At 56.7% G+C, this 27455-nt stretch overlaps 1 protein-coding gene across 4 annotated transcripts in view; it reads right to left on the reverse strand.

The window, feature by feature from the left end:
* Positions 1–27455, reverse strand: part of SCRIB (scribbled planar cell polarity protein) — a 157891-nt gene that overhangs the window by 96633 nt on the left and 33803 nt on the right. For all 4 annotated transcript variants that reach the window (XM_019528277.1, XM_019528278.1, XM_019528276.1 and 1 more), the window contains exons 12-20: positions 23494–23618; positions 22542–22667; positions 20625–20858; positions 19257–19571; positions 17381–17443; positions 2615–2704; positions 2114–2191; positions 575–889; positions 96–176 (exon numbers count right to left, since the gene is read on the reverse strand). In XM_019528277.1, the coding sequence (XP_019383822.1) occupies positions 96–176; positions 575–889; positions 2114–2191; positions 2615–2704; positions 17381–17443; positions 19257–19571; positions 20625–20858; positions 22542–22667; positions 23494–23618 (1427 nt within the window). The remainder of the gene's footprint in view (positions 1–95; positions 177–574; positions 890–2113; positions 2192–2614; positions 2705–17380; positions 17444–19256; positions 19572–20624; positions 20859–22541; positions 22668–23493; positions 23619–27455) is intronic.

Genomic DNA, 27455 nt, shown 5'->3' on the forward strand with positions numbered 1-27455 from the left:
GGGCAGGCACGGAGCAGAGACAGCAGCTGACAGACCCCGGTGTCCGCAGTGCTGCCCCATGTTCCCATGGCTGCTCCAAGGCGTCATGCACTCACCGAGATGACACGGTCTCCCACGCGTAGGGTCCCGTCCCGGTGGGCTGCGCCACCCTCTGCGATCCGTGAGATGAAGATCCCCTGAAATGCCGCAGGGATCAGTGTAGGCCCTGACCTCCCACGGCAGCTGCTGCTCCCCAACCACCTCCTGCTGCTGCCTGGCTTGCTGACAGAGCCCTTGCCCTTCCTAACCACACGCCTCCTCACTGTCCCACACTTGCTCCCAGTCCAGCCTGCAGCTCCTGCATCCCCAGCCCCGTGCAGAGCCTCCAGCTGCAGAAAAGCCCTGACGCAGCCAAGAGCCCAGGAGACGCAGCGCCCAGCCGGCAGGGAGCCGGGATTATATGTCACTGGCAGCCGCTGTGAGCCCCACCCCCACAGGAGTGGCTGGGCCAGGCACGGGCCAAGCCTCCCCAACATGGAGACACTGGGGCCAAGTTCTGCCCCTAGGCATGAAGCCCCAGGCCCAGCCAACTCACCGTGTCCCCGACCCGGTAGGGCGTGGAGCCCTTGCCGCCGGCAATGCTGAAGCCCAGCCCCTTCTCATTGCGCACAAGGCAGGCGGAGCAGCGCTCGGCAGATGGCGCGCCTTCAGGCCGGTCCGGGAAGCGCAGGCCCCCCCGCCGCTCCCGTGGGCTGTAGTCGTCCTCGGGGCGCAGCGGTGTCACCGTGATGGCATTCTCAGGCTCCACCATCCGCTCCCGCAGCACTGTCATAGAGACCGAGCTGCCCGAGCCGCGCAGCGCCTCCACCGCCACGTGGTGCTCAGCGCAGTGCAGGGCCACACCATTCACCTGGGGGAAGCAAGGGTCAGTGTGGGAGAATGATGACCCCCATGCACACACAGCCCCACAGAGCCCCTCACCCTGCCAGCAGCCCAGCCCCAAGGAGACTCACTCTGCTAGGCCACAGCAACCTCCCAGCCCCCATCATGCAGGGACGCCCAGCCCCACAGCGAACGCTCCCTCCACAAGAACCGTCTGGCCCTGCATGTAGTCCCCAGCAGGCCCCCGACAGAGCCTGCCCCGGCAGGCTGCACTGCCTATTTCCCTTGGGGAAAGCCAGACACCCAGCAAACCCCCAGGGAGCGTCGCCTGCTTCCCCTCTCCCCACCGAACCCCCTGCCCTCGCGCAGGCTGCTTTGGGAGCTAGGGCCCTTGCCCTCCACTGTGAGGACTGGCAGCAGCCACCTGTCTCTGGTTCAGAGATGGATGCTGCTGGGTTGAGGGGCCTGGAGCTGGTGTGGGGGGAGGAGGAAGGGCAGCCTCAGATCAAGGGACCTGCAGGAGCTGCCTCCTGCTGCCTTTTACACCAAACTGTTCTCTATCCCAGGGATGGGTGTGCACTAGGGCCCAGGAGTTCAGGCCACCATCTTCTTCCAGTGGCCTGTAAATGCTTTCCTCCCCATAGCAGCCTTTATTACAGAGCATGGCTACCCCGGCGGGGGCGATCAGGCAGGCAGTGCTCTCCAGCAGCACCCACAGGCAGGAGGTTGCATGAGGTGGCTGACAGCAGAGCTGGGCACAGAACTGAGGCCACTGCCATGGCAAAGCCACAATGCTCCCACCAGCTGCGATGCTGGCCAAAGGCACGTGCCCGGGCTCAGCGGTGCAGCCAGGCTCCTTGAGCACGTGACCTCTGCAGTGCTCTTGGAGACGCACGACAGAGGGAGTGCTGCACAAAAGCAAAGCAGCATCAGTGCAGATAGTTTGGGGAGCCCTCAGCCCTTGCGCCGTGCAGTGCAGAGCAAAGCCTAGGAGTCCCGTCTGGCAGATGCACCAGCAAAGCATGGGCTGGGCTCAACACAGATGACTGGAACGTGCCGGCTGGGGAGATGCAGGAGATCAGATGAGATCTGAAGGCCCCTTTGGCCCAAACTCTACAAAACTGAGCAGAGCCACATGGCAGACACAGCACAGACAGCTGGTCTGAGGCCAGACCCCCGGCTCCTTCTTTGCTGTGGTCCCATTGAGGTGCCCTGTGCTGTACCGGCCCTTTCATGGTAACTGAGCACATACCTCCAGGAGCTTGTCCCCAACGCGCACTCCAGCCCGGGCTGCAGGGCCCTCCTCTGACACGCGGGAGATGAAGATGCCCTGGAAGCAAGGCAGCATGTCAGCAAGTGGAGAGCTGGACCCCTGATCCCTCCCCACCCCACCACCCCCCAGGCTGAGGTGGCAGGTCGGAGTCCCACAGCACCGACCTGCTGGGGCCATCCTTGCGGGGAGCCCAGAACAGCCCACCCTGGGGTTCCCAGCTCCCCCAGGGAAGATGTGATGGGGAGGGCAACGGTGCTGTTCTCATCCCTGCTTTGGGCCCAAGCTTGACATCAGAACCCACTGTCCAGAGGCAACACCTTCCCCTTGGGCCAGCCCTGCCTGCCCCCACCTGAGGGTCCAGGGTTTGGCCTGCTCTCCCTGCACCCAGCCCAGCCACAGAACAGGCCAAGCACCCTCAGGGACCAGGTGCTGCCACGACGGGGCTTCTCCCGCCATAGGCAGGCCCTCGCCAGCCCTTACCTCATCGTCGCCCTTGTAGGGGGTGGAGCCCTTGCCCCCCGCGATGCTGATGCCCAGCCCCCCCGTCTGCCGCACGATGGTCAGCGTCAGCTGGAAGCAGAACGGGAGCAGGTTACAGGTGAACGCGGATGACGGGCCTGGCAGAAACAGCCAGGGGTGCAGGGATGGAGGGCACATGTGTAAGGGCACACCAGAGTGCTCCCTGCCATTGAGTGCACACGCATCTGCTCACGCCCTAGTGTAAAGGAAGGGGTGGAGGGGGCCTCATCATAGCTCCTGCCCTCATCTTCACCTCCAGCAGCAACAGGCAAGGCAGACAGGCTGCCATCACCAAAGTGAGTGGGGTGGCGCAAAGGGAAGGACTGGGCCCAAGAGGGCAGGGCAGGGGCACAGAAGTAGCACTGATGGTGCCCAGGCCGTCCCCAGCGTCACAGCTCTGCTTGGGTCCAGGTCTGCACCTGCACTGCAAGATGCCAGCCCTGCCCAGTGGGCAATGCCACGCACCATCATCACCCAGGGCAGGGGCCCAGCCTGCCCCCAGCTCCCACCTACGCAGCGGGAGGCCTTGCCCACCCCTCTGCTGTGCCCTGAGGCTGCTGTGGGGACCGGGCAGCTGCCTCCTCTTCCCTCTTCTTGGACACACAGCCTCTCTCCTCGCGCTCTGCCGACGTCCTGCTCCCATGTCTGTGTCCGGGCCCAAGTGGGAATTGCCCCGACCCGACACCAGTGGAAGTGTCTGCTGTGGCGCGTGCAGCTCGTGCAGTTCCACCTTGGGGGCAGGAGGGGATGATTCTCTTGGGGGTGTCTCAGAACCTGAGAGCTGGGCAAGGCGAGTGATGGAGGAGCATGGGCCCCTGCAGGGATAAGGGGCTGGCAGGGACCAAGTGGGGGAGGGAAAGAGGTTCTCCAAAGCCACCCCCGAGCAGAGGGGCTGCTGCAGAGATGTCTGACTCCCAGAGCCCCCTCCCCACCGATACAGCCATGCCTTGCCCCTCAAGGAGCCCAAAGCAACAGCCTGTGGTGAGCCATGTCCAACTAGGGGCTGCTACAGGGAAGCTCAGCACTGTAGCAGAGCTGGGCCACCTCCTGGCCCCACCAGCCCATGTGCCCCTGCTTCACGGGGGCAGGTTCAGGGGTTCTTGGTGTCTCAGAGCAACGCTTGTTATAGCTGCACAACAGGGCTGTTGTATCATTTTAGGACTAGGTTAGACAAGGGTTTGCACAGGGAAGATCCTGTCTCAAGGACGGTCTTGGACTAGATGCAAGTGCCGGAGAGCCCCGCTCTGGATTCCAGGATTCCTCCTGGATCCTGCCCATGGCACGGCCGCAGGCAGGCCCTGCAGGCAGGGGTGCTGTGACAAGGAAGTCCACGTGGGTGCAAGGCCTGGGAATCCTGGGAGAGGCAGATAATGGAAAACACACGCCTGGGGTGCGAGGACTAGGGCTCCAGACTGAACCCCGGGACTGAAGCGTGCACACTGCTCAGGCAAGACTGAGGTACGACTGAAGGGGGCAGCAGGAAGGGGGAGGCACTATGCTTCACCGAGGCCGTGAGCTGCAAACACCTAAGGGGTAGCAGGGATAAAGTCACCTTGGCTGGGGCAAAATCACCTCGGGGAAGGAGTGCAAGCATAGTACCACAAGGCTACTACTGGCCACACAGGCTGGATATGGACACAGATAGAGATTGCTTTAATATAACAGCGCCAGAAATGGTGATCAGAAGACCGGAACTTCCTGGACAGAGATGGCAGAACAGCAGCTCCTAATAATGGCAGGGCCGAGATATTCCTGGATGTGACAGCGACAAATCTTCAGCAGTCAGTCAGCAAATCAACAAGTGCTGCTATTTCAGACTTGGTTTTAATACACAGCAAGGACATCATGGAAGAGCTGACTGTTGGAAATAGCCTTGCAGGGAGTAGGCATGAGTCAATTCAGTGCAAAATGAGGACAAACAGAAGTGGACTGGTCTTCCTATTTTGGAAAGCCAGGCTTTGAAAAATCCAGGGAATTAGATAATGAAGCCAATTCAGCTGAAGAATTCAAAGACTTCCATGTGGAAGAGGGTTGGTGTTTCTTTAAGTCAACTGTCTAACAACTACCTGGAACTCATAGCCCAAGCAGAAGGGGGGATAAAAGGAGGAGAAGCTCCAGCCCTAACCATATAACTATTCCTAAAACCCTTTTTGGAACAAGTGAAGACCCTGTAAAGAAGGCAGAAAGGAATTCATTCACTTGAAGGACAGGAGGGGATCGAGTGAGAACAGCCAGAGGTCAAGCGGAGTTAGATTCTGAAAAAATGAAGCAAACAGCACATGCAAATGGGATCCTCAAATGCTGGCAGTGGGGTTTCCTGTAGACACAGGAGAGCCGTGACACCACAATACAGGGGCAGAGACCTCCCCTGGAAAGCTGCGCATTGTGGTCCCCCACAGCCAACACAGATGAATTCACCCTGGAGCAGACTGCGGGGAGGGCAGGAGGATGCATTGGGGAAGGGAAAGCCTCTTCTGCCAGGGAGCTGCAAGAGTTCGGCTGGTTCTGCCTGGCAAGACCCAAGCCGAGAGGCTGTGACTGGTCCATCAGTGTGCGGGGGAGAGAGGAAGCTGCGCAAGCTGCAAGACAGTGCTGGTGTAGGATTAGTGGGCATAATGAATAAACTGGCACGGGAACGCGGACTCGCCAGAGGAAGGAGCTCAGGGGCAGACTCCCAGTGGGAGCAGAGGGGCAAAAAGCCAAACTGGTTCCCAGGCAGGTCTCAGCAAGCTTGCATAAGGAACTGCGGGATGTGGCTGCTGGAGAGACCCAGGCCGTCCCGTTCAGTACCAGGTTCTGAGAGCACCACTTGCAGCAGGGTGCTCGGGGGGTGGTCTGGTGTGCCCCAGGACCTTGAGCCATGGCTGCTGGAAATCCATATCCCAACTCCCCAAATGGGCAGGAGGCAGAGAGCCCTGCATGCCCACTGGTGGGCAGAGCCCCTGGCTCCTTGGCCTTTCTCTCTTCCAGTTCCCAGGTGACACATGACCTGCTCAGCTTCCGGCCCTGATGCTGGATGAGCATAACAGGGGCTGGCAGCAGTCCTGACAGGATACAGGCTTGCTTGTAAGAGAGAGGCTCCTGGTGCCAGGAGAAAACCTTCCTCCTAGAATGGGCTTCATGGCTGCTGTTCCCTCCCCATGGGGACAGGGGAAAAGCCATGGCCTCCTGCTTGAAAGGGGCATTTTACATAGCTGGGCCCAGGTGATGCTGAACGACTCCTGGCTGCCCAGAAAATGAGTCTCCCAGCACCAGCCTCTGGGAGCAGACAGCTCCCAGCAGAGTCGCATAGACATGCTGGCACTCACCACCACCTGGTAAGCCACGCTCAGAGCTGCCTGGCTTAAATGGAAGAGTCAGTGGCAGGGCACTCTCACGACTTTCCCCCGGGCACCTGGAGAAGTCATCTGTCACCTAAGAAAGCTTGTGCCTCCCTGAACCAGTCTAAGGTGGCACTCTGCCCTACCTTCTGAAGAGCCATGCAACTCTCCAAGGCTTCCCCTAGGGATTTTATTTCTGGCTGCAAGCTCCTCACACTTAATAATCCCTTTCTTTTTGTGTTTAATAAAATCCTGCAGGACCATCCTTCAGCTCATGTTGGATTGGCAAGTGATGCAGAAGAGGCAGACCCACTCCGTGACCACTGCTGATCAGTGCTCGTAAAGACACGGGGTGATGCACTTGTACCACCCGAGAACAATGAAGCATCTTCCCCTCTGCTGGAAACCACGGAGGATGTCAAACAACGTCATAAGAACAACATCCACTAAGAACAAGACGTTTGAGATCAGCAGGCCTGGAGAATCTGCATCCTGGAGTCCTAAAACAGTTGGGTATGGAGACCTCTGACCTGGTGCTGTTTATTTTTGAGGAATCGTGGAAGACCAAGGATATTTCAGAAGCCTGGCAGTGGTAAAACAGTGCCAGCACTCAGAAAGGGTCCCATGTAACTGAATGCCTTTTGGCTGGACCTCAGCCCTGGGCCAAATAATGGAGCAGCTGAGATGAGACACTATTATTGTGCCAAACAAACCTGATTTCACCCTCTGGTAAGACTGCTGACTGGGTTGATAAAGGCACCTGGATAGGTATAACCTGCCATTTGACTTGGTGCCAATGGACCTGCTGATTAAAAAATTAACACAGTATCAGTAGAGCATAGGTTAAATGGATTAGGTTCTGGCTGACTGATCTCGAGCCTCTGAGGAATCATTATCAAATGGGGTTCATTTCTGCCAGGACCTGCATTAGGCCTATTGCCATGTGAAAATGTTATTATTGATGTGGAAGAAACACAAAAAATCACTGCTGATAAAGTCTGCAGACAAAGACTGGCAGAGCAGTGAGCAGGAGCGAGGACAGGGCAGTCACACCAGCAATCTGGATGACACGGCAACCAGAACCTACTCAAGCAAAATGCATTTAATGAGGCCAAATACAGTTATACATCTGGGAGCAAGGTGTGAAGGCTGGACCAACCGAAACGGGGAGGGCAGGCTCCACCCTAGAAGACAGCGACTGAAAGGATAGAGGTCACAGCAGACAAGCAACTCCCTGTGAGCTCCCAGTGTGACGCTGTGGCACCAGGGAATCATGGGGTCTTGGCACATTCAAGCAAGGGCCCAGCAAGCAAAAGTTGTGAGATTATTTTTTTTCTCTACGTGGCACTAGTGACACAGAAAAGCCATACCCAGTCCTGGCATCTGCATTTTAAACACAATGTTGAAAACTAGGAGGGATGGCAGAAGAGCCACAGCAGGTGCTCAAGGACTGGAGACATGCTTCACAGGCAGCGACTTGAAAATTCAGCCTGTTCAGCTCATCAGAAAGAGGGCTCAGGCGTGGCTGGATGATGGTGTGCAAGCACCTTCCCTGCAGGGAGACAATCCTGTGCAACCAGGGGGCTCTTCCACCCAGCCGAGGAAGACACTGAGAACCCAGGAACGGTTTTCACCTGTGAGGGTGACTAACCACAGGAACAAAGCTCCAAGGTGGGGGTGGTATTTTCCATCGCTTGCTGCCCTCGGGCCTATTGTGGAAGCCATAGACGCTACAGCAAAACACAATTTACTGTCCTTGGCAGACGTGAGATTAGATGGCAGTTTCTGCAGACGGGCAGACTAGATGTGCAATCTGGTCCTAAAAATCTATGTCTTCCATCTCCAGACTTACTGTCCTGAGAAGAGAAACCCTCACATTAACTCAATGGCAAGGGGCAATGACTTTGGAGCCTGGGAAGGCTGAGAAGCTGGGCAGAAAAGGTCAGCTTCACCTTAGGGGGGTCCAAGCCTGGGGGAGCAGGAGCAGCTGATGCACTGAGGTGGGGCAGCAAAGCAAGTCAGACCAGCATCTGCAATGGGATACGGCCCCACGGGGCTGCAGAACTGCCCTGAGCAAGCGACAAGTCCCCCTCTGCTCTTGGGAGATGCCACCCTGCTCTCAGCTTGCCGTGGGCAGGGAGGGAAGAGCCCTGCTCTACCCAGCACTGAGGAAGAGAATCATAGACAACAAGGGCTGGAAGGGACCTCCAAGGATGGAGTCCACCACCTCTCCTATTAAGTCCCCTCTCAGCCTCATGGGACTCTTCAATACCCATGAGAAAACCGGGCTCAGCTCTGGGCACTGTTACCAGAAGTCACTGGCGTAGGGGCAGATGCTCAAAGAGCCACAGGACAACTCTGGCACCAGAGGGTCTGACTCACCAGGACACATTAGAAGAGCTAAACTGGTCAGGCTTCACTAAACAGCACTGCACAGGGGAGCGAGGACAGGCAGCAAATTGCAGGAGGGTGGCTGGTGAAAACATGGTCCGCTCAGGAATAGCCTGGGACAAACAAGACAGAGGAGGGGCTGAGCTTGCCCTGCCTGGGACAGGGTGACTAGACCCGCTGGGGCAACTCCGGCTCCAGCATTTCTGATCCTCAGTCCTGTCGAACTGTGCTCTTTGCTGTGGCCGAGAGATGGCCGAGGGGAACGACCACGCACGGGAAGGGGCTGGTGCGGCAAGGAACCCCCCTCACAGGGAACCAGCCGAGTGTCAAGAGGAAGCAGAGCAGGGCAGGGCCTGCCGGCTGCGCTGACCTGGCAAGGACAGGGCGTGGGTTCTGCCACGCGACAGGCCCCAGCGCAGCACCCCCAGCCCCACACTCCAGGGGCACAGGCAGCTGCCGTTCACCTTCTTAGGGCAGCGTCAAACAACAGCAAAGCAGGACAAACACTGAACAATGCTTTTACAGAGCAGCTTTGTGCCACAACTGAACGTGCCCACTCCGAAGCCAGCCAGATTAATTACTTCTGCTCCAAGCTCATGTTTCCTTTATTTGTTAACATGCTGTTTAACTTGGTCTCACTCTGCCAGCTGCAATGGGCCTCTGGGCCTCCCATCCCAAACCCACCCTGCCCTGCCCATCTTGAGATCCTGTCCTCGCTGAGATGGGCAGTCCCTGCCCAAGCTATGTGTTGGCACCCCTGGGAATCCAGCGCAGTAGGATGAAGCTGGACAAGGACCACAGAGCTCTCTGGGGACACCACAAGCAGCAGGAAGGTCAGGATTCGGGTCACTACCATTAGTCCCCACGGATGTGAAGGGGCCAAGGAGGAGGCACAGGAAATGGCTCGCCAGACCACAGCAAGCACCCAGCTTTTGGGAGGCAGAGGGCTAGCCAGATCCTCTATCAGCTGCTCAGCAAGCCACAGAAGCCCCAAGCACTTCCTCCCTCTAGGCTGCCAGTGCTACTGCCACAGCCAAAGCTCACCAGCAAGCTGAGGAGGCTGCCAGGATGCAGGACGCAGCGAGGACTGTGGAGGTATCCTTTACTGGCCCAACACAGCTGGGAGAAACGTTAGGCAAGTTTCCAGGCACAGTCTCCTGCCTCAGGTCTCAAAGGGAGAGCTGAAGAACTGCATTCTGTACCTGAAAGATGGTCCAACCTTTCTCCCAGTTGTTCAGTTAGTCCAATAAGAAATCTCATCCAAAACCCCTTGCATCTCACGTGTTTCCAGGACCACTATGGTGATGACACAGCTGCAACCTACTCTAATGCGGGACACAGTAACTGCTGCATTGGAAGCATCCAGCTTCTCATGTGAATGGAGAGAAGTCCAGGATCACGTGGAAAAACCAGTGCCTTGGCCCCTCCTGAGGGCTGAAGTGGGACCCAGCCCCTGTACCCAGGAGTTCTCACTGATTCAACAGGAGCCGCACAGACTAGTTGTCCTCAGAGCTCCCTGCACCCATCAAGGGATTAGCATCCTGTACAGGCTGCAAGCGATGGAGAAATGATCACGCTCTTGGGTAAGTTGTTCCAGGTTCCCCACGCTCCTGTGAAAAACGTACACACCTTCTTTCCTACTTGCCTAAAGAGGAACAACATGGAATTGGCTTCTCCAAGATCATGACAATAGGAGGCAGGGGAGAAATTCCCATGTGAGGGGAGACAAGCAAGAACAGATACAACAGCATATAAAATAGTCTGATCTGCTTCTGCAGACCACTAAGGATGCTGCTGCTGGGCATGGGAGCAAGTGGAGGATGATCAACAGGAGTGGATGGACAGAATTTACCCGGCCAAGGGGTAAGTACTTCACGTGCTCACAGTCAAGGGGCTGGACAGAATGTCTGCCCTGGGCAAGGAAGCTGAACTCGGATGGGAACAGGACAGAGACTGCAAGGACCATCAGGGTATAAAGAGCCCTCTGCATGAGAGGAGGCCAGAAGAGCCCAGCTTGTTCAGCCCCACAGCGCTGGCTGACAAGAAACATGCTGTCCTCTCCCCTCCATGCTGCATTTAGAGACAGTGAATACTGGGGAGGGGGAAAGACAATGTCAGCACAGGAACAAGTGGGCATGGAACTCGGTTCCAGAGGAGCCTTGCAATAGCAGCAGCTGGGACAGACCCGTGATGCCAGAGATGGAGCTTCCCAGTTTAAGGAAGCAGAGGACAGAGGTCTGCAAACATCCATCCTTCATTTCTGCAAGTCTCTGTTGCACAGTCTGGAACTGGTCCTTGGAAATCTGTCCCATGAACAGACACTTGAACCTCTTCCCTTCCTAGCCTGGAGCCAGTAGAGCCACTCCCTCGCTGCATCGCCCGAAGGAACGGTGCGCTTGAATCACACGAGGATGATGAAGACCTTCTCTGTTCACAGTGAGTAAGGAGGATGACTTCATGGTAACTACTAGAGATAAATGCTTTTAAACCAGCAGGCCCAGACAAACAGCATCTAAGAGTCCTGGAAGAGTTGGCTGAGGAGATCACTGGCTCACCAATTGCTAGCTTTAAGTAGATCTTGGAAAGCAGAGGACTGCTAGTACCATGCTGATATCCAAAGGACATAGTAAATACTAGCCTAATAACCTAACCTCAATCCTGAGAAAAACAACAGAAAGCTGAAATGGGAATTGCAAATTAAAGAACAGAAATACAAATAATACCAGTCAACAGCTGTTTCTGGAAAACAGATCTCACCAAGCCAACTTAACTCCATTCTCTGATCCTTGCAAGTTTAGTTGATACTGGTAGCTGCAGAAATTTAAGACTGACTTAACACCACACAACCTTCTGATTAAATAACGAACACTATGAAACATCCCCAGAGCATGTTAAGTAGATTCAGTGCCTAAGAGATCTCAAAAAGTAGCTGTTGATTGGGCATCACCAAAGTGATGTACTCTGACAGAGAAAAGGCAGGTGTTCAGAGTGACTTGTCCCCAGAGGCTCAAGCCCATTCCAGCCAGGGGTGTGGGCAAGCCAACTGCAAGGCCACACACCTGGGTACACAGCCAGACCCAGGGACTGGGGCAGGGCACTGCGCCTGCAGGGAACAGTCATGGCCAGGTCCACCCTACAAACTTCAGCTGGCTTAGCTGTAGCCTTCATGTGACAGAGCTGCCCTAATAAAACCTGTTGTGACCTGGGATGCGGCAATGGGCCCTTCAGTGCCGAGGGCCATGAGGGGGCATCATGCAGGGCCAGGCTCTCACTGCAGGGCTGGGATCTTGTGGAAGGACTGCTCAGGCCTTGCTTTTCGTTTCCAGGCTCTTGGGTATGTGCTGCTAGTGCCTGCTGCAGCCCTGCCAAAAAATGTGCACCAGAAACCCTGGCCTCAGGGCTGGCTGCCATTGCTTCAGGCTGCACGCACGTGGATCCCAGAAGGCCCTCAGCCTGATCCAACAACAGCGGCTGCTGGAGGCAGAGGGACTTGAGAGCTCAGCACCTCACAGCAGAGTGCACTGCTCCTGTCTCACTGGTAAGAGGCTGGCTGGTTGGGACCAGGGCTCCCCTTGGCCCCTGCAGCTAGGCAGGAGTAGGGAAGCACTGTAAGCAGCAAGGTCAGGGAGGGAGGAACAGGACCTGGCAGAGGGAAGGGAAAATGCAAGAGACTGCAGTGCAGAGGCAGGAAACAGTGCTGGGGGCAGCAGGGGATCCTAGGCCATGCAAGAAAGAGAGGTGATCCACCAAGCTGGAAGCAGCAATAGCAGCAGCAGCAGCAGCAGGAGTAGGCCCTGGGAGGGAGGGACCCGGGCTCACACTGTGCTGCTTGGCAGGCCATGCCTCCTCCTGTTGCAGTGGCAGCAGCTGAGCTGGGGATGCCTGTGCCCAGGTGCCTGCAGCACTTGCAGTTACAGCCCCCTGGCGACCGGCCTGGCAGACGTCCTACTGCCTGGCTCAGCTGCATTTAGTAGGGGAGGCCAATTCCAGCTGTGCTGCTGGCCCATGGGGGGAGACGGCCAAGGACCTGCGCTCAGACCTTACACCAGTGCGATGCTCCCATGCTGGCCAGGCAGGAAGAAAGCCAGGGACTGGTTTATGGGGGGCTGCTGCCTGCTCCACTTCTCCTGACTCAGGAAGGCACATGGGAGCCTTGCTTCCAGCAGCGGCCGATGCTGGTGGATCTCCCGGCCAGGGTAGCGTGTCAGGGAGCACGGAGCCCGGGAGAACAGTCTGGGCACGGCTCGTCTGCAGCAGGGTGCTCCCAGCGTACCCTTGAGCAGGCCTGGGAACGGGGAGGCTTGGCAGCCCCAGAGGCCAGCACCATTACTACAGAGCACTTCTCAGCTGTGCTGGGGCCAGGAGGTCATGGGACAGGGCGGGCTCACTCTGTCCTCGTGGAAAACTTGGGGGTTACCTAGTTCAGCTCCCTGCCTGGACACAGGATGTGCTGCTCCTGGCCCACCCCACACATGCCCATGAGCCCGACAAAGCAGGAGGTCCTGCAGCTTCCCTGGGTGCATTCCCACTCTGCCAGAAGAAAGCATCTCCTGAGATCTGACACCAATCTGCTTTGCTGTAACCAAACCTACTGCTTTGTGCCCTGTCCTCTGTGGCAAGGAAGGGCTGCTCTTCTGCTTCTGAGGTATGAGAACTGTGCTCGTGCCCCCGTCACCCCTCTCCTGCAGACTAAGTGTAGCTAGCTCCTCCAGCCTTCCCACGCACAGCTTCCACAATGACCTGCAATCACCTGTCACTTGCCTTCCCAGGTTGCCTACATCCTCCTCCAAGAGCAGTGGTCAGAACAGCACACAATAATCCATCTGGCTTAGCCAGAGTTGAGTAAATTGGTTTCACTTATGTTAAAGCAGCCCCTAGTCACACTTGTTTCTCTGGCGACCTGTCATGTTGCTGACTTGCACTGAGCTGGGACTGATCACAATCCCTAGGACCTCTCAGCAGCACCAATGGCCCATTCTCCCATGTTCTGCCTCCCTGCGTTCAGGTTCTTCCCCTGCCCCGTGCACTTGTCTATGCTGCAGTTCATTTCTTTGCCTAGGGCCCAGGCCTCCAGCATATCAAGATCCTTTGGAATTGTGATTCTGACCCTCCAAAGTACTTGCAGCCCCTCTCCATTTTATCTGCATAGCATTCCTGCAGCCAAGTCATTCATATAAACCACATCAACCCACACAGAGCCCTGAACAGACCATGCCCTTCAGAGCCCCACAGGAGACCTCCTACCAGCCTGGCATCTGGCTATTTAGAGCCACTTGACTTACAGCTACCCAGACACCTGCATGCCGACCTCATGGCTTCTATCAAGCCCATGCATCTTCAGCTGGCTCATGAGAACTGTGTGAGATGTATCAAAAACCTTAGTAGAAGTCCAAATATACTGTGCCCAATGCTTTCCCCTCACCCACTAAACCAATGACACCATCAATGAAGGAAACCAAGCTGGTTTCACATGATCTGGTCTTGACAAACGTATGCTGGCTGCTAGCGACCCCCCTTTTCCAGGGGTTGACAAACAGGTTGTTTCATATCCTCTGCTGCAGTAACTTCCCAGGATCAAAGTCAGGCTGACAGGTCTGGAATTCCCTGGTCCCTTCTTCTGACCAGCCCTTCTCCTCTTCCCTGGGACCTCACCTGTCAGCCAAAACCTTGCAAAATGATTGCCTGTGGCTCCAAGACTTCTTTAGCCAGTGCCTTCAGCACCCTGTGGTGAACTGTCCTGCTTTGCCCACTCAGCTTTGCTCGGGGCTGTAGCGCTCGGCCAGCCCTGCCCACTTGGGGCTGTAGCACTTGGCAGGCCCTGCCCACTCGGCTTTGGTCAGGACTGCCAAAAGCTCTAGTCCAGCACGCTCTGTCCCACTCTGCCAGCCCCAAGGCATGGGGCTGGCTGAGCAGCTCTGCCCCATTCAGGCCTCTGCTCACTGCTCAGCCTCTCCACTGGCAGCACAGCCTTTGCTGCCCTGGCCTCTCCTCCCCATCTAACATAGCTGTGGGCCTCTTCCTACGGTCTTCAACATCCCCTGCCAGCTGGATCTTCCCCTTTCCTCGTTCTGTCCCTGCACAGTCTTGCTGTTCCCTGGCCTGGCCCCTTAGTGACCTGCCTCCCTTCCTCTGCCTGCTGGTCTCTCCTGGCTTCGAGGCAGCCAAGCAGCCCCAGTGCAGCTGCACTGCCCTGCCAAGGTCCTTTTCTTTCCACTGTGCTGCAGCAGCTCACTGCTGGCCACCTGGTAGCACACCCTTTGTTCTTTTCCTGGCCAGATGAAGAAGCCCAATACACTTTGCGCTAAGGACAATGGCTGGAGTTCCTGCCGCACAGACACCCTCTCTGGATGCCCACCTATGTCTCAGATGGGGTCTCAGTCTGAGCACGGGTTTGCACCATAGCCCTGCCCTGCCCTTCGGCTCCTCACAAACAGCCCTGGTGGGACACGGAGAAGGACCTGCCCCTAGCTACAAACGTGGACACAGGTGCACTGTCTTAAGGAAAGTAAGCAGAGGGCTCCATATCGGGAAATACTGGAGTCACCTGGCTGCTGGTTTGGGACCGGGCACCAGACTACCAGGACCCTGAAGCTGGTGGCTCATGCCCCAGGGTGTTGGGTGAAGGGGTCCTGGCAAGAGGAAACTGGGGTAAGCATGGCCTGAGAGCACTGCAGGATGAGGGGGGAAGCGGTGCTGGGCTGCTCCGCTCTCCTCTCACTGGCAGCCCCATCTGAGGCAGACAGGATGTCCCTGTAGGCAGGCACCAGACATGTGGTGCCTCCTTCCTCACCTTGGTTTGGAAACAGCTGATAGTCAGGGGAAGAGGAAGTGTTGCAGAACCCCACCTCACTCCTCCCCAGCCACAGCCCCTGGGAATCAGTCAGTGATGTGTGAATCCACCCAGGGCCCTGCCCCATCAGCAAGGCTCAGGAAGAGCACAAACAAGGGCAGGAGACAGAGCATGAGGAAGAGCGCCCCGAGCCTGCATGGATGAAGTGCTGCCTACCAACACTGCTGCCGGCTTTCTTGCAGGGGCTTGGGGAGGGCTGCAGGACAGCTGTGCACAGCAGCCCAAGTGGGGCAGGGACCAGTAGGGGCAACAGGAAGAGCAAAGCAATGGGACAGCCAGGATCAATAACCAGGAAAAATGCCTGGCAGAGAGCTGGGTTCAGGCGAGGCTTGGCCGCTTGAGGGCAGTGGATGGCTCATTGCTGTGGAAAGGGACAGGCATCACCTCCACACCAGCCATTTACATTACAACTAGGCTAGGCAGAGCCCAAGAAAATGCAGCAGGGGCCAGCCTGCCCTGAGGCTACAAGCTGCTATGGTTTGGGGAGACAAGCCCTGAAGCCCTGTGGGGCTACAGGATCCCCTGGGCAGAGCTGTTCACAGGCTGAACAGAGGACAGGCCCAGCCGTGGTCTGGGCTCTGTGCTGGCCACAGGGACATGTGGCCCACAAGGGAGCAAGAAGAAATCCTTCCCCTGCCCGTGAGGGACAGGGCTGTGTGGAAGGTGCACTGTTCAGAGCCGGCTTCCACCCCAAAGCAGCAGCAAGGGGCCTCCAAGACAAGGGCAGTCCCCAAGCACAACCTGCACCCAGAGCACAGGCAGACCTGTGGCACCTCCAGATGCAGCTCACCCCCTGCTGCAACAGGCCAGCTGGGAAACGAGGGCAGTGCCAGGTGCAGGGGGCCAAGGCGGCAGTGCCACAGTCTGTCTGAAACAACCTCAGCTCCACCTTCTCACAGGAGTCTAGGCCTCGCAGCTGCAAACTGCCCAAGGCCCAAGCATGCCACTGCTCACAGGCTGGCTGTGGGCACAGGCCTGGGATGCAGGGCTCTCCCGAGCTGCTCCTGCAGCACCAAGGACTGTGGTGCCAGGCAGCTGGCATGAGGCACTCTGAGCCAGAGGCCCCATGTGAGAGGCAGGGAGAGCCCATGGCCTGCTGAACACTGCGCCAGGGGAAGCAGGAGGATGCGACTGCCCTCCGAAGCACCAGGACATCTCAGGCACACAGGGGAGAGTGGAAAGTCCCTCAAAGCCAGAGGACACTTCACCTGCCCCTGCCTGGGGAAAAGGGGTTTCCAAAGCTCTGCAGAGAGACGAGATTCCCTGTCCCTCTCTCAGAAACTCCTGCTCCAATGCCAAGCAGGCGAGGCCTCAAAGCCACACAGAGAGAGGAGAGCAGATGCAAGCTCAAGGAGATGCTGCTAGGCCAGCAGTGCCACGCAGTCAGCCCCCAGGGCCTCAGTACGTACCCCAGCTGGACCATCCTGCAGAGCCAGGTGGACTAGGTGGGTGCCGGCACCTGCAGCTGCCAGCACCACTGCTGTGCTGGCTGACGGGACAGAAGAGAGCCAGGCACGGCCCAGCTGCCTCGAGAAGGCACAAGGACCAGCCCCTGAGAACGTGGCGACAAGCACAAGGAGCCAACAGCGGTCAGAGGACTAGTCCAGGCAGCGGGAAACAAGCCTGCCATGGGGAGGATCTCCCTGGCGCTGCCTGCAGCAAAGAGCTGTCCAGAAGAACCCCGCCACCCTGGGCCTGGGCTTTCCTCACGGCAGCAGCTGAGACCCTTCATCACTGCTTACCAGACACCTGGGCTAGCAGGCACCCCCAGTCCAGAGCCCCAAGCCCTCCCCTGCAAACTGGGACCTGGGGCCTGTGCTCAGTACCTCTGCCACAAACCCCAGAGCCCCTGCTGCCAGCACTGACGGTGATGTGCTGGCTTCTCTCCTGCTCCTCCTCCTTTGGTGCAAGACCAGCAGCATCCAAGCTCTCAGTCCCACCACCCAAACCTGCACTCCCCACACCTCAGCCCAGATCTGCAGCAGCCGCTCTCACCTCATTAGGGAAGGAAGGGAAGGGAAGGAAAAGGGAGGAAACAATCATTGTGCGTGTGCGATTGGCCAGGCCCAGCAGCCACTCGTCCCAGGCAGAGCAGCACCCCACCTGGGAAGGGAGCCAAGCAGGAGTGGGGCCTGGCAGAGAGAACAGGGATAGAGTGGTACAGACCTCTTCCTCCTCAATGCGAGCAGGCTCAATCAGCAGATTATTGGCTTGATCAAACGACACCCCCTGTTAGGACAGGAACCAGCAAAGAGGCATGCGGATTAGTGGAGCGTCAACCAAACCCGCCACCACGACCACCACCGCCCCGGAGACACCACCGCTCAGAGACAGGCCGGCCACCGGCCCCAGGACAGGCCGGCCACGCAGCCTGCCCCCACCCAGCCCACAGCACCGCTCAGCGGAGAGCAGGAGGCTGTGTCCTGGGGCCATGCCTGGCTGGTGCTCAGCTCGCTGAGGGTGGGAGAGCCAAGCAGGCCCCAATCATTGAAGTGCAAAGGGTTAAGTGACACAGGAGGAGGAGGAAAGAGGGGAGGGCCCCGAGCACCACCAGGCTGCTGCAGGCCCAGGACCGAGGCTGCCCCATGCCACTGCCCTGCCTCCAGCGGCCCACGTGCACTGCACCTCCAGCACCAAACAATGCACTCAGGGGCTCCCTGGAGCTCCACCCACCACGCAAAGCGCTGAGACGAAGCTTGCTGTCACACGCACCCTTGCTCCACATGATGCACCTCGACCTAGGCCCCCTGGACGCACAAGAGGGCGGCTAAGGCCAACGGACTACCCCAGCTGCCAAAGGGGGCTCGGGGCCCTGGATGGAGGCTCTCCCATGGCTGGCAGGTAGACTTGGCCGCGAGACAAGCCGCGGCATCAACGATCCTTCTGCAGCTCTGCCGGGGGAACAGACCTTGGCTCACAACGCCAGGCCGAGGGCACTTTCATGGCCCACCCCATTCCCAGGCAATAGCTGGTCCCCGAGGAAGGGCTGCAGGCCAGCCACATGCAGTCTTAAGAGGCAGAAGGAGCCTGCTGCGGTGCCTGGAGGGCGGGCGTGAGCACACGCAGCCAGGGCAGGGGCACACCCACTCCAGGAAAGGCTCCTCAAAGCTGCCGGGCGAAGGGTTCCCCATGTATCTGGGCCAGGCCTTGCCAACACGTGCTTTGTCCTGGCACCTGGCACCAGTTCTGAGGCAGACCTAGGGGCTGCAATCTGCAGGGCCTGTGCCACGGTGCAAACAACCCCACCAGCCCCCTGTCTGACTGCCTTGTAGGGCTGCAGCTCTGCTGTTACATTTCAGCTCAGCATCTGGTGCCTTGCAGAGCACCCCATTACCCTCCTTGCCCTCCCCAGCAGGTCTCTGGCCAGGCCCACAGGCACCTTCTGCCAGGCAAACACCCCATCTGCACCACCCATGCTCGGTGGTCTGGTGCCAAGAGGAACAGACGCCTCCCCACCAGTCGCTGGGGCAGCCACATGCCCAGGCTGGTCCCCATGGTGCAGGCAGGACCAGGTAAGCAGAGAGCACAGGACAGTTCTCCTGGCACAGCTGGGCTCAGGCACCTGCCGGGCCTGGGGGCAGGGATGCTAGCACAGCTCCTCAGGACCCAAGGGATGGCGTGCTCCTCTGCAGCCTTTGCCCACTGTGCAGCGTGGGCTCTAGCCCAGCAGCCAGGATCTGTCCAGGGGAGAGCTCTCCCTGCTGCAGAAGATGCCCACAGATGGGCGCAGCCAGATCTGCCTCAGGCTGGAACAGAAACAACCCCTGCAGCACAGAACGCAGCACCGCACAGCAATGGGCACGACACAGCCAGGAGGGAGCTGGGACACCAGCAGTCTGGCCTGCCCCAAAACCAGCACGATCCACTCCAGCTCTTCTGCCTGCATCACGACTCTCTTGGAAAGCTGGAGGCCCCCAGCATCCTCATCAGAACCACAAACCTGGCCGCTCACAGCACAAACATCAAGGGGTCCTAGCACCCACCACCCCAGAGACAGCATCAGGGCAAGCTTCGCCGGTTCAACACCCTCTCGAGGCCCTACCTTCACCGAGGGCTGTGTAGACGCAGCTCCGTTCTTGATATCGTCCTCGTCCCAGGCTTCCTCCGTTTCCTCGGGCTCCGCACCATCACTGCAGCCACCCGGCTCCTCCTCCTCCTCTTTGGGGACCCCGTCGCTGTTCAGCCCCTGCAGCAGAGCCACTACAGCTTCAGGCTTGGGGAGCTTAGTGATCTTGAAGTGCTTCTTGTAGTGTGGCGTGTCCTTGCGAATCAGCCGCTGCTTCTCCACTGGGAACGGCCGATCGTCATCCTCGTCATCGCTCCGCATCAGCGTGTCCTCAGCAAAGTGCACTGTGGGCTACAGGGAGGTTCATGAGGTTCAATAAGGACAGGTGCAAAGTCCTGCACTTAGGACAGAACAATCCCATGCACCAGTACCAGCTAGGGACTGATGGGCTGGGCAGCAGCTCTGCAGAAAAGGATCTGGGGGGACAGGGGACAAGAAGCTGAACAGGAGCCAACAGTGTGCCCTTGGTGCCAGGAAGGCTATCAGCATCCAGGGCTGAATTGGTAGGAGCGTTGCCAGCAGATCGAGGGCAGTGATTCTGCCTCTCTATTTGGCACTGCAGAGACCACATCTGGAGTCCTGTGTCCAGTTTTGGGCCCCCCACTACAGAAAGGATGTGGACACATTGGAGACAGTCCAGCAGAGGGCAACAAAAATGGTTGTGGGGCTGGGGGACAGGACTGGTGAGGAGAGGCTGAGGGAACTGGGCTGATTTAATCTGGAGAAGAGAAGACCGAGGTGAGATTGATTGGCAGCCTTCACCTCCCTGCAGGGGGGCTGCAAAGAGGATGGAGCTGGGCTGTTCTCTGTGGGGGCAGACAACAGGACAAGGAGCAATGGGCTCACGCTACAGCAAGGGAAATTTGGTTAGATATTAAGAACTCTCTCATGAGGAGGGTAGTAAAGCACTGGAACAGGCTCACCAGAGGTGGTACAGTCTCTGTCCTTAGGAGGTTTTGAAGGCCTGGCTAGAGAAAACCTTGGCTGGGATGATCTAGTTGGGGCTGGTCCTGCTTGGAGCATGGGGTTGGACTGGATACGGCCTCCTGAAGTCCCTTCCAACCCTCCTTGTCTATGAGGGCCCAGGTGCCAGCTGAGCCTTGAGTGGGGAAGGCCTGCCCTGCCTGGCCCCGACCCCTGGACTCATGACCCCACCTCCATGCACACATCTCATCCTTCACCTGGCCCTGGGCTGCTGCCAGCTCCTTTGCTCACCTGGCTCCATCCACCTCCCAGCACCATCTGGGCTTCCTGCATCTCTCTGCTGCTCTGGGCATGAGCAACAGCTCCCAGGATGCTGCAGTGAAGGGGGTGGGGGCTCTGTGACACCAGCACAGCTCCTACCTCATTGTACTCCATTTCCAGGTCATCCTCCTGGTCGGCCTCCTCCTCCACCTCCTGCTCTGCCTCAGCCCTGGGAGCAGTGATCTGGTTTAGCTCTCGCATTTCTGGACCCTGCCTGCTGTGCGAGCCATCTCCCTTGCCCCCCTCTTCCTCCCCCTTGAAGTCAGCAGAGGCAGTGCTGTTGGAGACGTGCGAGTCCTCGCTGTGGTTGGATGTGGCGCTCAGCCTCTTCTCCTGCAGCAGCAAGGTGAGGTTTTGAGAAACAGGCAGGGTACGGGGCCCCCAACCCACCCCTGCCCCTCCCAGGTATCCCCACAGGCATACAGGGCAGGCAGGACTCTTTTTGGGACTCAGCTACGGGGTTTGGCACTGTGTGACGTGCCCTATGGGGAGGCGGGGAGCATGTTGGGGAGCAGAGAGCCACAGCAGTCACCCTCTGTGGCAGGAAGCCACCTTTGTTTCCCCCCAAAATCTCTGTGCTGTGACAATGTGATTAGGATGGGCTCAGCAGAGGAGACGCACCTTTACCCTATCTCTTTAGGTAACCTGAGCTGGATACAGTCTGGAGGGGGGTGGGGAAACCTGCTCCCTCTGCCTACATGACTGGTATCAGCTACCTGGGTGAGGGGCATCTACCTGGTGGGCTAGAGTCTGCCCTGCAACTAGTGATGTATTTCAAATTGGTTGGCCGACAGCCAACCGGAGCTGGCCTCCATTGGACCAGGGGAACAAGGTCACAGGGGCTATATAAGTTAAGACTGCCCAGGAGAAGGGGGCAGCAGCCATGTGGGGGACTCAGACTTAGAGAGGAGTTTACCATCTGAAACCAGTTCTCTCCACTATAAACTCATGAGCTAGGAATGGCCTGCCTCCAGAGGGGATCTCCAACAGCCTCGGGATGATGCTTGTGAGTAAGCTACTCGAGCTCTGATTAGATATCTAGCTGGCAGTAACTCAGATGCGTGATCAAAAGGCTACCTCAGCCAGACTGTTTGCTCTATGGGATTTCTATGCTATTGCTCTATCTTGTACCCTATTTTCACCCTACCCCTGTAATCAATAAAGTTCTCCTTTGTGACCGGCGTAGGAGACTTATTGAGGGGTGGGTAGAAATTATGCCTGAGAGGCCCCTTAGGTCTGCAGACTAAGAGGGACTTCCCTTTTTGGCCCCTGACTTGGGGAAGTGCCCCAAGTGCCTGTACTGGGTCGAGTACCCATAGGACACAGGGCTGACAGAGTCCCCTCTCAGGGTGGTGGCAGCTTACGTTACCCCCAGGGTAGCGAGTGTGCTCCAGGAAGGGGGTCGGCAGGACGCAAGGCGCCCCAGGGAGGCACTCGGGGCCGGGAAGGTGGTCGGGCGCAGGGAGGTGGGTGGCTCAATGCAGGAGCCCCCCTACTGGCCTGCCACACCCTCCACAGGCGACAAGCTGCATTGCCTGGGTAAGCTTTCTGCTAGGGGAAGCAGGCACAGCTGGCCAGTGATTCAAAAGGTACCACCAGTGAGTGGAGAGCTGAGCCAGGGGAGCATCCCCATTCCCTGAAGCCATGGTCCTGTCCCCCTACCTAGCACAGGAGATACTGCTCTGTCCAGCCCAGCCCACATGACTCAGCCAGCTCCTCTGCCCTCCCCAGGTGGTGCCAGTCGTGACACCCCACTCCCTTGTCCTACTGCGGCCGCTCCTGCAGTATCCCAGCATACAGGGCTCCCATGCCCTCCAAATAGTTGGTTTCTCTGGCCTCACTCAGGACCATGCTTCACCTGCCCAGGATAGCATAACCTCCCTGCCATGGTCAGGGAAAACACCCTGCATTTCTTCTGCTGGCCTCAAGTGCACTGCATGGTGCAGCATTCACCACTGCAAAATCACGGGGCAGGGAGGCCTGTGGCCCAGGCCCCTCCCCAAGCAGGATGCTCACCTCTGAGTTGGGAGAGTCCAGGTCCAAGTCAGGCTTTGCGGCATATGCCTCGTTGCGCCGGACCTCGATCACCTTCTTCATGACCTTCAGTTCACTGGGGTGGGGAGTCGCTCGCCGCTGCAGGCCCTGCGGTGACAGGATACTCAGTGGAAGGCCCTAGGCCTCCCAGCCAAGCCTTCGGTAGAGCAGCCCCCACAGGGGAACAACCCCAGCCATTCCCCACCCCATGCCTCTGGGAGGATTCCCCTAGTTCTGGCTCCAGCTCTGATAGCCTGGGCCAGAAGAGCTACCCCACGAGAACACCCAGCAAGCCCATATTGCTCATTGCGGAAGATGTCCATAGGGGAAACCGGGGGGGCAGGGAAGTTTCAAAGCAGGCACTGGTGTCCCAGAGCCACCTGCTCCATGAGGGCAGTAGCCAGTTGGGAACATGTGTGAGGGCCCCCTTCATGCCCTGCAGCTGGTCTGCCTACTGCAGCCAGCACAAGGGCAGCCCTTCCACACGGTGCGCGTGGCAACCAAGAGTCACAAGCAGCGACAGGGACTGAGCCACAGACAGAAGGAACATCTGGAACAGCTCTTCTTCCTCTGACCATGAGGGCCCGGACTCCAGCTGATGGCTCTCTGCTGGACCGGGAAGAGTAGAAAACCTGTGGGGTGCTCCAGCAGCACATGGGGCCCACTGCCTGCTGCAGCCTCTCCCAGTCCACACCACGCGAACTCAGAGCAGGGCAACCTGCACTTCACCACACCTTTCTGACAAAGCCTCAGGGGTGTGCCTGGATACAGGCCTGTCACCTGCAGGCACAGCTCCCAAGCGGGCCTGGGAGCTGGGAGCCCTCCCAGCCCCTCCAGAGAGCACCAGTTCCACTCTAGCAGGGGTCTCAAAAGCTCACAGCCATGTCTCCTTGGGAAGCTGGTAAGCCTGGGACATGCCCCACCTTCCCCTTACCCTCTTCTCCGCTCCGGCCTCATCATCATCATCTGCTTTGGGCTCATCCAGGAACTGGATCACGCTGACTCGGTTCAGGTTCGTGTCCATCCAGCTGTCATCCACGCTGTTCTGAAGGAGATTCTCTGCAGAGAGAGGCAGATGACCACAAAGACCTAAGATGTGGTCATCAGCTGAACACCACAATGACCAGTGCAGACTTGGGACCTAGCATATGCCTGAATTACAACTTAAGCAGTCCAGCCTTGTTTTTTGCCAGTAGCCATGTGGCAGAAAGCCACCTTGGTTTCTCCCCAAAAATCTCTGCCCTGTGACACTGTGATTTAAATCTCTGTGCTGTGACCATTCAATTAGGATCGGCCCAGCACACAGGGGACCACACCCTCAGCCTGGCTCTTTAGGGAACTGGAGCTGGCTGCATTCCTGAGGGAGGGGGGAAACCTGCTCCCTCTGCTTACTGTGACTTGCATCACTTACCTGGGTAAGGGGTTTCTACCTGGGGAGCTGGAATCTGCCCGGTAACAGGTGATGCATTTCAAATTGGTTGGCTGACAGCCAACTGGGGCTGACCTCCGCTGGCCCAGGTGAATGAGGTCACAGGGGCTATATAAGTTAGGACGGGGAAGGAGGCGGTCTCTCCTCTCCGGCCATGAGGTGACGCAGCAGCCAGGCAGGGGACAGAGAAGCCTTAACATCTGAAACTGGCTCTCTCCCCCCAAACTCACGAGCTAGGAACTGCCTGCCTCCAAAGGGAAACTTCACCTGCCTTTGGAAGATGCTTGTGAGTAAGCTACTCAATCTGATTAGATATTTAGCTGAAGGTATCACATATGCGTAATCAAAAGGCTACCACAGCCAGACTGTTTGCTCTTTAGGATTTCTAGATATTGCTCTATCCTGTACCCTAGTTTACCCTACCCCCTGTAATCAATAAAGTTCTCCTTTTTGACTGGTGTGGGAGACTTATTGAGGGGTGGGTCTAAATTATGCCTAAGAGACCCCTTAGGTCTGCGGACTAAGGGAGACTTTCCTTTTTGCCCCCGGACTTGGGCAAGTACCCCAAGTGCCTGTATTGGGTCGAGTACCCGTAGGACTATTAGGCCTGTGTTTCCCCAAGGACACAGGGCAGAGACAGTCCACTCTCGGGGTGGTGGCGGCACGTTACCCCCAGACTGGCGAGTGTGCTCCAGGAGAGAGGTCGGCTGGACATAAGGCGCCCCTAGGGAGGCATTTGGAGCCTGGAAGGTGGTCGGGCGCAGGGAGGTGGGTGGCTCGACACAGGAGCACCCCCTACTGGCCCGCCTCATGTGGTGGAAACAGCGGAGGGATACGAATACCCAGCTGTGTTCCTGAGGTGGGATCTCTGCACCCACCACATAGCCTAGGAGAACAGAATAAAGTCTGCTGGTTGAGGCTACTAGCACTGGGCCAGGGCAGGTGAAAAAAATCACTGCGCTTTGGAAAATGCTAATTGCAGTTAGTGCTAACAGCTGTAACACCTTGATGTTTTATCTTCTGATGAGAGCAGCTGAACGGCTAAAAGAGACTTGGGGGTCATAACTGACCACAAGATGAACATAAGCCACCAATGCAATGTCGCAGCTGGTAAAGCAAATAAAACTCTGTCTTGCATCCATAGAGGCTTCTCAAGCAAATCCCAGGATGTCATCCTCCCACAGTACTTGGCCTTGGTGAGGCTGCAGCTGGAGTACTGCATCCAATTCTGGGCTCCTCAATTCAAGAAGGATGTCGAGAAGCTTGAGAGAGTGCAGAGGAGAGCCATGCGCATGATCAGAGGGCAAGAGAATAGGCCTTATGATGAGAGGCTGAGAGCCATGGGACTCTTCAGCCTGGAAAAGCGCAGGCTCAGGGGGGACCTGGTGGCTGCCTATAAGTACATCAGGGGTGCTTATCAGGATCTGGGGGAACGTCTGTTAACCAGAGTGCCCCAAGGGATGACAAGGTCAAACAGTCATTAACTCCTGCAAGACTGTTTTTGGCTGGACATAAGAAAAAACTTCTTTACTGTCCGAGCCCCCAAGGCCTGGAATAGACTCCCTCCATAAGTGGTGCAGGCACCTACTCTGGACTCATTCAAGAAACGTTTGGATGCTTATCTTGCTGGGATCCTTTGACCCTAGCTGACTTCCTACCCCTGGGGCAGGGGGCTGGACTCGATCTTCAAGGTCCCTGTCAGCTCTAATGTCTAAGAAATCTATGAAATTGTGCAGCTAGCTAGAATCCTATCAAATGGCAGTGGGTGTTTTGCTGACTGAATATGGTGAGGCAGAAATGTATAAATCATTGTTGCTGGTACAGGTCATCTCCAAGGGGGCTACACCAAGCTATGAAGTGTGGCTAAAACAAGAGGCCCCAAAGCCTGTTTCTGTGTAACCGTGGAATGAACCTTTGCAGGCAGGACACCAAACCTGGTTAGCAAAGCAAAGAAAGCAACTGTGTCCAGCTGAACCAGATTGGATTAAACAGAGCAAAAAATCTTAAATTGGATCATTCAAATATGCCAATCATAGCTTTATCTCATAGCAATAATTAATGTGAACAAGTATAGTCAATATAATTTTACAATAGATATTTATGGGTTAAATTTCTTAGATAATATGTAAAAACACAAAGCAGCCTTGTCTAGGAAATCATTAATAAGGCAAAGGGAAGGAGATCATCCCCTGCAGAAGCATAACTTTCATAGGAACATAAATCCCAGCTAATTGACACCAGCCAAGCCCACAAGAGAATTGGTTGAGTTCAGCTCCAAAAGCTGATTTCAGTGAAACAAAGACATTTAAATAAAGCCAATCAGTAAACAAGTATTAGAATATTAGAAAAAGCCATCTGTAAACACAGGGTTTCATAGTTTCATAGTTAGTAGGGTCAGCAGGGACCTGAGCAGATCATCAAGTCCGACCCCCTGCCATGGCAGGAAAGAGTACTGGTGAAGGGAAAAGGAGGGGGAACGCCACAAGGTCAAGAAGACCTGCTCCTACTCTGTGTGCCACCTCCTGCTAGCTGGTGAGGACCCGTGTTATGCTATATTATTGGTGGGGCAGCTACATGGGCACTGGAGTGAGCACAGCTAGAAGGGACCTCATAAGGTCATCTAGTCCACACCCTGCTCAAGGCAGAATCATCCCTGCCTAAACCACCCCAGTCAATATGACCAAGTCACAAACTTTTTAGATGCAAGAGCCGAGGTGGATGTCATATACTTGGATGTTAAAAAAGCCTTTGATACGGTGTCACGTCCCAGTCTCATAAAAAAACTAAGCAGCTGTGACTCAGATGATTTCACGGTCAGGTGGGTGGTGAATTGGCTAATGGGATGCACAGAGAGTTGTGGTGGATGGGTTGGTATTGACCTGGAAAGATGTGGGCAGTGGGGTCCCCCAAGGCTTCATCCTTGGACCAGTGCTGTTCAATATCAGTGACTTGGACAAGGGTATGGAGAGCACTCTGTTCAAATACACGGGTGACACCAAATTATGGGGCAAAGTAAGCACATTAGCGGGCAGGGAGTGGATTCAGGTGGATTTGGACAGGCTGGAGAAGTGGGCAGAACAAAATAGGATGCAGTTTAACAAAGATAAGTGCAAAGTACTGCAGCTAGGGAGAAGGAATCATCAACACATTTACAGATTGGGAGATCTTCTAAGCAGCACAGCAGACGAAAGGATCTCAGAGTCATAGTTGACTCCGAGATGAACACGAGTCAACAATGTGACGAAGTGATCAATAGAGCTAACCGCACTCTATCATGCATTAGCAGGTGCATCATGAATCAATTTCTTCATCAGCGATCTGGATGATGGGGTGGATAGTAACCTGTTTAAATTCGCTGATGACACCAAAATCTGGGGGGAGGTGAGCACGCTAGCAGGGAGGGAGAGATTGCAGAGGGATCTGGATAGGTTACAGGGGTGGGCTAACAGGAACAGGATGCGTTTTAA

Source organism: Gavialis gangeticus, unplaced genomic scaffold, assembly GCF_001723915.1.
Source record: "Gavialis gangeticus isolate Ggan-Ray unplaced genomic scaffold, GavGan_comp1, whole genome shotgun sequence".
Lineage (NCBI taxonomy): Eukaryota > Metazoa > Chordata > Crocodylia > Gavialidae > Gavialis > Gavialis gangeticus.